Raw genomic sequence first — 15,021 nt, forward strand, 5'->3', positions numbered from 1 at the left:
AAGCAGGCTGTCTATACAGACACTGTCATACAAGCAGGATGTCTATATAGACACTGTCATACAAGCAGGCTGTCTATACAGACACTGTCATACAAGCAGGCTGTCTATACAGACACTGTCATACAAGCGGGCTGTCTATATAGACACGGTCATACAAGCAGGCTGTCTATATAAACACTGTCATACAAGCGGGCTGTCTATACAGACACTGTCATACAAGCGGGCTGTCTATATAGACACGGTCATACAAGCAGGCTGTCTATATAGACACTGTCATACAAGCGGGCTGTCTATATAGACACTGTCATACAAGCAGGCTGTCTATACAGACACTGTCATACAAGCAGGCTGTCTATACAGACACTGTCATACAAGCGGGCTGTCTATACAGACACTGCCATACAAGCAGGCAGTCTATACAGACACTGTCATACAAGCAGCTGTCTATACAGACACTGCCATACAAGCAGGCAGTCTATACAGACACTGTCATACAAGCAGGCTGTCTATACAGACACTGCCATACAAGCAGGCTGTCTATACAGACACTGTCATACAAGCAGGCTGTCTATACAGACACTGTCATACAAGCGGGCTGTCTATATAGACACGGTCATACAAGCAGGCTGTCTATATAGACACTGTCATACAAGCGGGCTGTCTATATAGACACTGTCATACAAGCAGGCTGTCTATACAGACACTGTCATACAAGCAGGCTGTCTATACAGACACTGTCATACAAGCGGGCTGTCTATACAGACACTGCCATACAAGCAGGCAGTCTATACAGACACTGTCATACAAGCAGCTGTCTATACAGACACTGCCATACAAGCAGGCAGTCTATACAGACACTGTCATACAAGCAGGCTGTCTATACAGACACTGCCATACAAGCAGGCTGTCTATACAGACACTGTCATACAAGCAGGCTGTCTATACAGACACTGTCATACAAGCAGGCTGTCTATACAGACACTGTCATACAAGCAGGCAGTCTATACAGACACTGTCATACAAGCAGGCTGTCTATACAGACACTGTCATACAAGCGGGCTGTCTATATAGACACTGCCATACAAGCAGGCTGTCTATACAGACACTGCCATACAAGCAGGCAGTCTATACAGACACTGTCATACAAGCAGGCAGTCTATACAGACACTGTCATACAAGCAGGCTGTCTATACAGACACTGTCATACAAGCAGCTGTCTATACAGACACTGCCATACAAGCAGGCTGTCTATACAGACACTGTCATACAAGCAGGCAGTCTATACAGACACTGTCATACAAGCAGGCTGTCTATACAGACACTGTCATACAAGCAGGCAGTCTATACAGACACTGTCATACAAGCAGCTGTCTATACAGACACTGTCATACAAGCGGGCTGTCTATACAGACACTGTCATACAAGCAGCTGTCTATACAGACACTGTCATACAAGCAGGCAGTCTATACAGACACTGTCATACAAGCAGGCAGTCTATACAGACACTGTCATACAAGCAGCTGTCTATACAGACACTGTCATACAAGCAGGCTGTCTATACAGACACTGTCATACAAGCAGGCTGTCTATACAGACACTGTCATACAAGCAGGCTGTCTATACAGACACTGTCATACAAGCAGGCTGTCTATACAGACACTGTCATACAAGCAGGCTGTCTATACAGACACTGTCATACAAGCGGGCTGTCTATACAGACACTGTCATACAAGCGGGCTGTCTATACAGACACTGTCATACAAGCAGGCTGTCTATATAGACACTGTCATACAAGCAGGCTGTCTATACAGACACTGTCATACAAGCAGGCTGTCTATACAGACACTGTCATACAAGCAGGATGTCTATACAGACACTGTCATACAAGCAGGCTGTCTATACAGACACTGCCATACAAGCAGGCTGTCTATACAGACACTGTCATACAAGCGGGCTGTCTATACAGACACTGCCATACAAGCAGGCAGTCTATACAGACACTGTCATACAAGCAGGCAGTCTATACAGACACTGTCATACAAGCAGGCTGTCTATACAGACACTGTCATACAAGCAGGATGTCTATACAGACACTGTCATACAAGCAGGCTGTCTATACAGACACTGCCATACAAGCAGGCTGTCTATACAGACACTGTCATACAAGCGGGCTGTCTATACAGACACTGTCATACAAGCAGGCAGTCTATACAGACACTGCCATACAAGCGGGCTGTCTGTACAGACACTGTCATACAAGCAGGATGTCTATACAGACACTGCCATACAAGCAGGCTGTCTATACAGACACTGTCATACAAGCAGGCTGTCTATACAGACACTGTCATACAAGCGGGCTGTCTGTACAGACACTGTCATACAAGCAGGCTGTCTATACAGACACTGCCATACAAGCAGGCAGTCTATACAGACACTGTCATACAAGCAGGCTGTCTATACAGACACTGTCATACAAGCAGGCAGTCTGTACAGACACTGTCATACAAGCAGGCTGTCTATACAGACACTGTCATACAAGCAGGATGTCTATACAGACACTGCCATACAAGCAGGCTGTCTATATAGACACTGTCATACAAGCAGGATGTCTATACAGACACTGTCATACAAGCGGGCTGTCTATATAGACACTGTCATACAAGCAGGCTGTCTATACAGACACTGCCATACAAGCAGGCAGTCTATCCAGACACTGTCATACAAGCAGGCAGTCTATACAGACACTGTCATACAAGCAGGCAGTCTATACAGACACTGTCATACAAGCAGGCTGTCTATACAGACACTGTCATACAAGCGGGCTGTCTATACAGACACTGTCATACAAGCAGGATGTCTATATAGACACTGCCATACAAGCAGGCAGTCTATACAGACACTGTCATACAAGCGGGCTGTCTATATAGACACTGTCATACAAGCAGGCTGTCTATACAGACACTGTCATACAAGCGGGCTGTCTATACAGACACTGTCATACAAGCAGGCTGTCTATACAGACACTGTCATACAAGCAGGCTGTCTATACAGACACTGTCATACAAGCAGGCTGTCTATACAGACACTGTCATACAAGCAGGCTGTCTATACAGACACTGTCATACAAGCAGGCTGTCTATACAGACACTGTCATACAAGCAGGCTGTCTATACAGACACTGTCATACAAGCAGGCTGTCTATACAGACACTGTCATACAAGCGGGCTGTCTATACAGACACTGTCATACAAGCAGCTGTCTATACAGACACTGTCATACAAGCAGGCTGTCTATATAGACACTGTCATACAAGCAGGCTGTCTATACAGACACTGTCATACAAGCAGGCTGTCTATACAGACACTGTCATACAAGCAGGATGTCTATACAGACACTGTCATACAAGCAGGCTGTCTATACAGACACTGCCATACAAGCAGGCTGTCTATACAGACACTGTCATACAAGCGGGCTGTCTATACAGACACTGCCATACAAGCAGGCAGTCTATACAGACACTGTCATACAAGCAGGCAGTCTATACAGACACTGTCATACAAGCAGGCTGTCTATACAGACACTGTCATACAAGCAGGATGTCTATACAGACACTGTCATACAAGCAGGCTGTCTATACAGACACTGCCATACAAGCAGGCTGTCTATACAGACACTGTCATACAAGCAGGCTGTCTATACAGACACTGTCATACAAGCAGGATGTCTATACAGACACTGCCATACAAGCAGGCTGTCTATATAGACACTGTCATACAAGCAGGATGTCTATACAGACACTGTCATACAAGCGGGCTGTCTATATAGACACTGTCATACAAGCAGGCTGTCTATACAGACACTGCCATACAAGCAGGCAGTCTATACAGACACTGTCATACAAGCAGGCAGTCTATACAGACACTGTCATACAAGCAGGCAGTCTATACAGACACTGTCATACAAGCAGGCTGTCTATACAGACACTGTCATACAAGCGGGCTGTCTATACAGACACTGTCATACAAGCAGGATGTCTATATAGACACTGCCATACAAGCAGGCAGTCTATACAGACACTGTCATACAAGCGGGCTGTCTATATAGACACTGTCATACAAGCAGGCTGTCTATACAGACACTGTCATACAAGCAGGATGTCTATATAGACACTGTCATACAAGCAGGCTGTCTATACAGACACTGTCATACAAGCAGGCTGTCTATACAGACACTGTCATACAAGCGGGCTGTCTATATAGACACGGTCATACAAGCGGGCTGTCTATACAGACACTGTCATACAAGCAGGCAGTCTATACAGACACTGCCATACAAGCAGGCTGTCTATACAGACACTGTCATACAAGCAGGCAGTCTATACAGACACTGCCATACAAGCAGGCTGTCTGTACAGACACTGTCATACAAGCAGGCTGTCTATACAGACACTGCCATACAAGCAGGCAGTCTATACAGACACTGTCATACAAGCAGGCTGTCTATACAGACACTGTCATACAAGCAGGCAGTCTGTACAGACACTGTCATACAAGCAGGCTGTCTATACAGACACTGTCATACAAGCAGGATGTCTATACAGACACTGCCATACAAGCAGGCTGTCTATATAGACACTGTCATACAAGCAGGATGTCTATACAGACACTGTCATACAAGCGGGCTGTCTATATAGACACTGTCATACAAGCAGGCTGTCTATACAGACACTGCCATACAAGCAGGCAGTCTATACAGACACTGTCATACAAGCAGGCTGTCTATACAGACACTGCCATACAAGCAGGCAGTCTGTACAGACACTGCCATACAAGCGGGCTGTCTATACAGACACTGCCATACAAGCAGGCAGTCTATACAGACACTGTCATACAAGCAGGCTGTCTATACAGACACTGTCATACAAGCAGGCAGTCTATACAGACACTGCCATACAAGCAGGCAGTCTAGAGCCTTTCTCAAATTATGAAGGCACAGTGCACTAGAAAGAAACCGACCTTGTTTATGATTAAATACTGAGTTTTAGGTGCTTCTGATCTTTTCTTCCCAGCCACATCTTCATCTGGCAGACACACAATGCCTTGTTTATCATCTGCTGCCTGCTGAAGGTGTTCATCTGTGAGATGTCTGAGGAAGAGCTGCAGCTTCACTTCACGTATGAAGAAAAGTTGCCCGGCACCTACAGTAAGTAACAGGTCAATGGCAGTTAGTTTTCTCACCCATGTGAAGGTGGCAGGAAGGAGCCCGTCACAGCGAGTCCTCTTGTGACCTCCACATGTGCGCTGTGGCTCATGTGCTCACACCCGCTCTTCATACACACAGAGCATCTAGAAAGCGCGGGACTTTGAAAACTCCAGGTTTCCTGCAGTCACATCTATTTTCTTTCTTAAAACAGCCAGCAGGAAAATACCTTCCTCCTTTGATGTCTTTTATCAATTACTTGTTTTGTTGCTGTAACCAAACACCTGACAGAACAGGGAAGGAAGGGTTTGTTTTGCCTGGAGTTTAAGGATGCATTGTTTTGAGATGGCTCAGCGGCTAAGAGCACTGACTGCTTTTCCAGAGTTCCAGCGTTCAATTCCCAGCAGCCATATCGTGGGGCTCACCACCATCTGTAATGCCCTCGTCTGATGTGTCTGAAGACAGTAGCTACAGTGTACTCCTATATATACAATTAGAAAAAAATTGAGGATGCATTGTGTCACGGTGGAGCCTGGTGGCAGCAGGAGTGTGAGGCAGCTGAGAGAGTCAAATGCTGGTGCTCGACTGCCTTTGGTCATTTATTTAGTTTGGTACCTCAGTCTGTGGGATGGCGCCGCCCACTTCCTAAACCTAATCTGGCAGCTGTGTCACAGGCGTGCCCAGAGCTGTCTCCTGGGTGATTCTAGATCTGGTCACTGGTTACCCTGGTTGGTGTAAGCATCACAAAGTCTACTCCTTGTCAGCCTGACAAACATATCACCTGGTGTCTTTATTATTGTTGTATTTTTAGATTTATTTATTTTATGTATATGACCTGTTTTGCCTCTGTGTATGTATGTGCACCATGTGTGCACCTGGTGCCTGAGAAGGACAGAAGAAAGCATTGAATGCCCTGGAACTGGAGTTAGGGATGGTTGTGAGCCATAATGTTTGTCCAGGTCCTCTCTGCAAGGGTAACAAGATTTATCATCATCATCATCATCATCATCATCATCATCATCATCATCACCACCACCACCACCACCACCACCACCACCACCACCCCCCCATCATCATCACCATCATTAATTCACTTTACACCCCAATCATGACCCTCCCACCCTAGTCCTGCTCTTACATAGCCTTCCCCCCATTGCTCCCTCCCTTCTCTTTATAGAAGGGGATCCCCGCCCTGCTCCCGGGTATCATCCCACCCTGGGATATCTAATTCCAGTGGGTCTCCCACTGAAGCTCAGAGACAGCCCCTGCTCTAGTTGTTAGGGGATCCACATGAAGACCAAACTGCATATCTGCTACAGATGTGTAGGGGCCTAGGTTTAGCTCCTCCGTGGTCTCTGGCAGTCATCTTTTTTTTTTTTTTTTTTTTTCTTTTTTTTTTTTTCTTTTTTTCGGAACTGGCGACCGAACCCAGGGCCTTGCGCTTGCTAGGCAAGCGCTCTACCACTGAGCTAAATCCCCAACCCCCCTGGCAGTGATCTTAACCGCTGAGACTTCTCTCCAGTGCCTGTTCTTGTGTGTGTTATGTATGGTGTGCATGAGTGAGTGGCTGTGTGCATGCTGCATGGCATGCAGGTAGACGTCAGGGAACAGTGATTAGGAGTCTCTTTCTCCCTCCACTGTGGATCATCATATTTTAATAGCAAGTGCTATTACCTGTAAAACAATCTGGCCTGCCCTCATATATAATACCTTTCTAGGTATTCTACCTCTTATCTCCATAGGTGTAAAGCCATTTCATATTGCAAAGTGCATTCATTCCATCCTCGAAACTTCCCATGGTCTTTAATAGTTTCAGCACTGTCTAAGAGTCCAAGCTTCTTTTGAGACTGAATGGGGACCTTATGTGTCAGCTCCCAGGAAATCAGAACAAGTTACTTAGTTCAGTACATATTGGTGCACATTAAACTTCCCAGTCCAACAGCAAGGAATGGTGACATAACAAAGAAAGATTGAACCAAAGTTGTACAGAAATCAAGCAAGGCAAACACCAAATCCTATGGCCCTGCATTTAGCATCTACGGTCTAAGAGATTTCCCTGCCTGGGCTCCTGTATGCTGAGATTCGAGGTGTGTCAGCACATACATTCCTTTAAATTACATTTATTTATTGGAGTATGTATGTAGGCTTGTCAGCATGCCATGGTGTGCAGATGAAGGCCAGAGGACAAATTGCTGGAGTAGTTTTCTTTCTGCCATTTTGTGGGTCCTAAGGAACTAAATTCCAGTCATCATGCTTGGCACCAGGTGCTCTTACCTGCAGAGCCATCTCACCAGGTCTCCCTGTGCCCATCTCTGAATTCATCCCTAATCATGTTCATAGGACACAGGCAAAATGAAGCTAAGATTCTTTGCCAGAATGTGACTTGAATGACTGTGACCTACTTCCTGAATCAGTCGTTGTTTCTATCTGAAACCTTATAAACTTGTTCTGTGGTCCATTGGCAGCTCCAGAATAATAACCATTGAATTTGGCTTACAGTAATCAAGGACTTGTTTTGCCCACAATTCCCTTCCTGAAGACCAGTGCTGAGAGCATAGACTGTGTGGTTGAGCTTATCCCAGCAGCAGCCCCACTCCTGGTACCATTTCTCTGCATTAGTGCCTTTTCTTGTTGCCATTAAATACCCAACAAAGCAGCATAAGGATGGAAGGCCTGGTTCAGGAGAACTGTTCAGTGCAGGAGGGCATGGTGGCTGGGACACATTCAATGGGCACAAGCTATGAGTACTGCTCCTGCATGCAGGGGTAGAACTCCCTCCCCAACCCCTCAGTTAACACAGTCTAGAATCTTACAAACATGCTAGGTTTCTGTTTTTTTAAATATTTTCTGAGATATGAATAGGGTTTTTACTCAGGAACTAATCTTTACTGTTATCTTTTGACATCAGTAGTACTCAAAACACAGTTCTACTTGTTAAGAAAAAGACCATGCACGTCTTCCAATAGGGGCTGGAGAAATGGCTCAGTGGTTAAAAGTAGGTACTGCCACCCAGGGCCAGCAGTGGCAGTTCTATGGGTGATAAGATGGGAGTTTGAGCCTAGGCTAGACCAGATCCTTGAAAAGCATGCAATATTTCAACATAGATATATTTGAAGATGATTATTTTCTTTGAATTATTTTTATGAGAGTTGCTCTCACATAACAGGTCACACATGTGTTCATATCTGCTTTCTCTCCAAACTCTAGTTGGCACGGAGAATTTAAACCGTGCATGTGCTGGGCACAGCAGTGGTGTAGAGCTGCAGCCCTAGCACTGGGGAAACATGTTGACATTTCAGAGCTGTTAGAAAGTCAAGTACTGAAGACCTTAGCTGACGTCAAGTGCTTTGTGTTTGGAGAGCACCAGAAGAAAGCCTCCTGCTCCAGACTCTTGGGAGGCTTGGGGACTGGAAGGGACAGGTGTCTTAGAGGCAGGCCCTCAGGGGGTGCTAGGAAAGTGCTCAGGCCAGCTCTCCTCTGCCTCAGTTGTCAGGCTGTCCATCCCAGTGTAATTTGTGAGTTTATTTTCTGTGCAACCTACCCACTAGAAGCTTCTTGGGAGCCTGCTAAAGAGCACAGGCTGCAAGCTCAAGACTGAGGTGCCCTGACTCAGTAGACTGCAGGCGCTGGGACTTCTCTCCAGCAGGAGATTAGTGGGCCCCAAACCAAATGAACCAACACAAAAGAAATGTGTTTAGTGCCCTCCATGCAGCAGCCAGGAGCCCTGCTGGGGAGACCAGGCTCCACCTGTGCACCTCAAGCTTTAGTCAGCCTTTGCCTCTGAGGCAGGCAAGTGCTACCAAGAAGAGCAAGTAACACGTAAGAGAGCAGTGTGAACTAAGGAAAAGTTAATGCAGACAGACTTCAAAATCCTAACTGTTCTCACACCTTGCCCACTTTCCTTTCTGTTCTTGGCCTCAATGTGATCAGAGCTCTTAGGCATTACCCTTGAAGCTCTCGCTCCTTCTCCAGCTCTAAGTCTGCCTGTGACAACATGCTGATAATGGACTAAACTTCGGAAATTGTAAGCCAGCCTCAGTCAAATCATTCCTCTTCTTTCTTTTTTTAATTCTTCTTTCAGATATTACATCACGACTGCAGTTTCCCTTCCCCTGGTCTTTCTCCCCACCTCACTTCTCCCCACGATTCACTAACCTTTCAGCTCTCCCCAAAAAAGAGCAGGCCTCCCAGGGATATCAGTCAAACACTGCATATCAAGCTATTTTAAGACCAGGCAAATACTGTCATCTTGAGAATGAGGAAGATTTACTTCTGTCTTAGTTAAGGTTCTGTTGCTGGGGGGAGACACTAGGACGTGACAGCTCTTAGACTCTTGGCTGCTGTGAGACCCTCCTCCTCCTCCTGTATTGCAGTCTTCCCTTATGGAACTAACTCTGGTTTGTTTCTAGCCAAGGAGCCCTGGCTGTCTTGGCAGCGAGGTCCCACCTCTCCTGTTCTCTGCTTTAACTCCAAGACTGGCACGGCTGACCCTGACATCGGACACCAAGGATTGATGTTTTAAGAATTTAACATAAAGTTTGACGATGGACATGATTTGATTACAGTAATTGCAAACAACCAGAAGCATTGATATGATTGGAATTTAGGAGCATTGATGACAGCTCCTAAATATTGCAGTGCATTGACATATAGATCTGTTTTATTTTTAGAAAATAATGGATTTGTTTGTTTTTCGTGACTTATTTATAACAGCATTTTAGAATGTTGCTAGTTAAAAATATTTAATACTTTAGAGTAATTCCAACAAACATAGGCAAAAACATCGACTCCACTAAGATTTTCTGACTATAGGTGTATAGTAAATCTGGTTGTGTGTTGCTGTGCACTTCATTGGAACTGACTTTGTAGCCCTGGCTGGCCTTGAACTCAGCCTTCCTTCCACGCACTAGGCTTGCTGCCGTGCACCTCCAGGAACCACGATGAACTGCCACGCACCGCCACACACTACCGTGCCTGTGGCGTGTTCTGTTTTGAAGAGACCAGTTTGTTCTGGCTTTCAGGCACTGCAGACTGTTTTCGAGGTGTGCGACTGCACTTGATTAAGGATTTAGCATTCGCCATTGGCACAGTGCACTCTGGGCAGCACTGAGAACCTGGCACTGTGCAGTGCCGAGGAGCAGCGGCAGTTAAGTCTCTCTTTTTACCAGTGCTCTTACTTTGTTTTAGTAAAGATTTATTTTATTCCATGGGTTCAAGTGTTTTGTCTCCCGTATATGTGCACTGTGCATGCATGGTGTCTGGAGAGGTGAGAGAGCGTGATGGACAGTGTGAGCATCCTTGTGGACACTGAAAACCTCTCCTGGTCCTCTGCAAGAACGGCCAGAGCTTAGGACTGCAGAACATCTCCCAGCCCCAGCTATTTCTTTTTTTTTTTTTTTTTTTTTTTGGTTCTTTTTTTCCGGAGCTGGGGACCGAACCCAGGGCCTTGCGCTTCCTAGGTAAGCGCTCTACCACTGAGCTAAATCCCCAGCCCCCCAGCTATTTCTTTTAATGAATGGTCCACATGTCTTTGGTTGTTTCATTACTGCTTTGCTTTTGGTGATCAGTAAGGATCTCCGCTTTTTTTGATACATAGTCATTAGCTTAAATGATAAAAATTATCTAAGTCAAGAAAGTGAAAGAAAGGCTTAAGTGAGCTACTTTTAAAAATGACCTGGAGATCAGGCAGAAGTTGGAGAGTAAGCTCCAAGTGGAGAGAGAGCTGAGGTGTATAAGAGTGAGTTTGAATGCATTAAACTTGCTTAACTAAATAGAGATTATGAAGTTATGAATAAAAACATGAAGAGAGTGCTTCTGGGTCAGGTGGTGTGCGTTTGTAGCCAGCCTGAGGTGTGAGGGACTCCAGGTCAGGGTTATCCCAGGGTACATAGTGTGCTCCTTTCTCAACAAGCAAAAACAAGGCTGTATCGGAGAGGCAGACTGTATAGTCAAGAGGACTCCGAGAGTGAGTGGTTAAGAAGGGTGGCTAAGTCTGGGTTTTAGCATTGGGCTACTGATGCAGTCATTAACAACGAATAAGAAAGCAACATGTTGGGTTAGAGAGACGACTCGGTAGTGAGAACACTGGCTGCTCTTCCAGAGGACCCTGATTTGAATCCCAGCACTCACATGGTAGTTTACGATTTTCAGGCGATCAAGCTCCCTCTTCTGGGATCTCTGTGCTGCCCGTATACATGTAGGCAGAACATTCATACACATAAATTAAAATGAGACACTCATTTTGTGAACACACTGAGTTTGAGATAATGGCCACTCATCTTGGACACACCCGTAGACAGTTGGTGAGAGTCTGCAGCTGTGGCAGTCTGACCAGCATGTAAGTTGTGATGGATGAGAGAGAGAGAGAGAGAGAGAGAGAGAGAGAGAGAGAGAGACAGAGACAGAGACACAGACAGAGACACAGACAGAGACACAGACAGAGACACAGACAGAGACACAGACAGAGACACAGAGAGAGAGAGAGAGAGAGAGAGAGAGAGAGAGAGAGAGAGAGAGAGACACTATGCAGAGTGAATGGAACGTGTTCTGAAGGAGTGCTGGCAAGAGAGCGAAGGCCGCTGAGTAGACGTGAGACTGTACACGACCCAAGGAAATCATTTCATGAAGGAGTTGATGTCATGACAGACCAGAAGTCACAAGGCTATCCTCTGGCTTAAGCAATTTGGAGGTCCCTTAGCTGTGGGAGCTTGGGACAGAAGTGCTTGTGTTGGGACGATAGTGCTTGTGTTGCCACTCACTGATTCTCTGACCAGGAAAGCCATCTTGTCTTTGGCTTTTGTTTGTAAGAAGTGATTGCCTCCTTGTTGGGATTCAGTCTGTCATCTGTGGATTGCACAGAGGCCATGGGGTTCATCAGGATCATGGGCAAGGTCACATAACCACAGGGTGGGCGAGGGATGCGCGTCTGCATATCTCTGCCTCAGGTGAAGCAGCTAAAGCTGCTTTTTAAACGATTGTATTTTGACTTTAATATAAAATTCCATCAAAAGAAGCAGTGTGAAGTATGAGAAATTTGAAAATTACTAGCCTGTAGGAGCTTCAAGGTCATTGTTTTCTTTTTTAATTTTTGTTGTTTCTTTATGAATTTCACATTATGCAACCTAGTTCCATTTATTCCTCCCTCCCCTCATACCTGCCCTCCACCCTTACAACACCCCTACCCCCGCTCCCTTATCCCCCATCTCCCTTCTCTGACGCCAACAGAGAAAAAAAAATTGTTGTGGAAGCTGAAGTATGTCACAGTGTGTTAACGGTATTCCCTCTGGTCCACATTGCTTGCAAATATTCATTGCAATGACTCATTGTTCTGCTATATGGCCTCTGGTTTCTACTTCCCTATCAATACTGAAGACTCGCTGGGACTCCTCTTGGATATCCTGTTGTTGCCCTGTGTCATGGAGCTCCTATAGTTTTGGATCTATAGGGTCAGGTCCTTATGTGCTCCAGCAGTTCATCAGTGGGGTAGATGTTGGGGTGGATCAATTGAAAGCCTTGATCTGGGCCTGAGAGTTATCTGAGCTGGTCTGCGCTCTAGCTCTCCTGGTCTCACCCCTGCAACCAGGGCCAGCTGTAATCTGCTGCCCAGGTGAGGTACAGGGCCCGCCCTCCCAAGTGTTGCAGCAGGTGAGGGACATGGCCAGTTCTACTCTCATGACCCTGGAACCAGATGTCCCACCAGCCATAGGTGGTGAGGGATGAGGGAGTGGAGGAGGACATTCTCCCTCATCCATCCACACCACCACACAGCAGACAAGATATAGGGTCAGCTCCCCAGCGCTCATGCTCTTGGGGCAGGCTCACCCGCATCCCCCATGTTCAGGGCCAGCTCTACCCTGCTGCCCAGGCGAGGTACAGGGCCTGCTCTCCCAAGTGCTGTAGCAGGTGAGTGCCAGGCCCAGCTCTCCTGCCTGTAGTACATACCGGTAGTCTCAGAATTTGGGGGAGACTAAGATAGAAAGGAGGCTTGATAGTTGAGGACTGCACAGTGAGACCCAATCTTTTTATTTATTTATTTATTTTTTGTTCTTTTTTTCGGAGCTGGGGACCGAACCCAGGACCTTGCGCTTACCTAGGTAAGCGCTCTACCACTGAGCTAAATCCCCAGCCCCCGAGACCCAATCTTAAAGGAAAGCAAAAACAGAGCCAGTGAGATAGTTATGTCATGCACGTCAGACACTCACGTAAAAGTGGGAAGAGAAAACTAACTTCAAGGAATTGTCTTCCGCCTTTCAAATGTGTGCTATGGCACATAACTAATATAGGAGGAAAATCTTGTAGAGTTGTTATTAAGGTTATGTTAGTTGCAGACTTGCTCATTATCTGGATTTTTATTCAGGTCAAAATAGTGTTGGAATATATGTAATAATAATGTTTTTCTTATTAGAAATGAGAACTTAACATCTGAATAATTTCATCCATTGTCTACACTGTCAAAACAAAGCTTTGTGTGTCTTACTAGGTTCTGACTCTGAAGATCTTTTGGAAGAATTGCTCTGCAGCTTGATACAGTTAATCACTGACACTCCACTCCTGTAAGTTTTGCCCGAGCTGGGCTTGGTCTTCATTCTGTAATGAAAGTGACTGTGCTGAAGAAGTTTGTGTGTGTGTGCGTGTGTGTGTGTGTGTGAGAGAGAGAGAGAGAGAGAGAGACAGAGAGAGAGAGACAGAGAGAGAGACAGAGAGAGAGACAGAGAGACAGAGAGACAGAGAGAGACAGAGAGACAGAGAGAATGGTTGTTATGTGTGTGTGGGGGTATGTGACAGACGTGTACAAAGGTCATTAGTCAGGGTTGGGTGAATCATTCTCCTCTTGCCTTTTTCTTTTGTTTTCTCTCCTCCCTCCCTCCCTCCCTCCCTCCCTCCCTCCCTCCCTCCCTCCCTTCTTTCCTTTCTTTTTGAGATAGGGTCTTACCATGTAACTCTGGTTACCCTCGAATGCCCTATGTAGACCAGGCTGACCTTGAACTCATAGGGATCCCCCTGCTTCTGCCTCCTGAGTGCTGGAATTAGAGGTGTGTGCCACCATGACCCTTATTTTCTGAGGCAGGGTCTTTTATGCAACGTGGACTTCTTTGGCGTGGCTGTACTGCCAGGCCAGCAGGCCTCAGGGTCTGCCTCAGGGTCTTCCTCAGCACTGTGGCTGCAGGCATTGCCACCACACTGGGATTTGCTGTGGTGCTGAGGGTCCTTATGCAGGATCTACGAAGCTATCTGCCCGAGCCCTGTGTTGACGAGCGTGTGGGTTCTGATGATGTCTTTAAGGACTATACGCTTATGTCATTCTTCCCCTTTTGCCTGGTATATGTAGACCGTGTCCACCTGTCTTACTTGCTTTTCTGTCGGCTGTGACAAAACACCATGAGCAAGGCAACTTAAACAAAACAAAGCACTTAATTTGGAGGTCATGGTCTCAGAGTCTGTGGCGGCAGGCAGGCAGGCAGGCAGGCAGGCAGGCAGGCAGGCAGGCAGGCAGGCAGGCAGGCATGGTTTTTGGAGCAGGAGGTGAAAGCTCACATTGAGACAACCACCACAAAGTAGAGAGAGTTATCTGGACATGGTGCGGGGTTTTGAAACCTCAAAGCTCACTCCTAGCAGCACACCTTCTCCAAGAAAGTCAGACCTCCTGTCCTTCCCAAACAGTTCCAGCAACTGCAGACAAAGCACTCAGATGTATTTGAGGTTTGGGACCCATTTTTATTCAAACTACACCACTATCAAACAAGAATTTCATGTTAAGGGAGAATGATTAAGTCCTTCAGTAATATCAACATGGTTGGCAGAGGATTACATTAGCTTTGGTAA

The 15,021-nt window shown here is 46.2% G+C and overlaps 1 protein-coding gene across 13 annotated transcripts in view; it reads left to right on the forward strand.

Moving 5' to 3' along the window:
* Dym (dymeclin) overlaps nucleotides 1-15,021 on the forward strand; it is a 296,172-nt gene that overhangs the window by 55,886 nt on the left and 225,265 nt on the right. For 8 of the 13 annotated variants that reach the window (XM_063277161.1, XM_063277165.1, XM_063277162.1 and 5 more), the window contains 2 exons: nucleotides 5,069-5,202; nucleotides 13,679-13,751. In XM_063277161.1, the coding sequence (XP_063133231.1) occupies nucleotides 5,069-5,202; nucleotides 13,679-13,751 (207 nt within the window). Of the gene's footprint in view, nucleotides 1-5,068; nucleotides 5,203-13,660; nucleotides 13,752-15,021 lie in introns of all 13 variants that reach the window. The other 5 variants (XM_017600877.3, XM_017600880.3, XM_039096637.2 and 2 more) reach the window with 1 other exon arrangement.

Source organism: Rattus norvegicus, chromosome 18 (genome assembly GCF_036323735.1).
Source record: "Rattus norvegicus strain BN/NHsdMcwi chromosome 18, GRCr8, whole genome shotgun sequence".
Taxonomy (NCBI): Eukaryota; Metazoa; Chordata; class Mammalia; order Rodentia; family Muridae; genus Rattus; species Rattus norvegicus.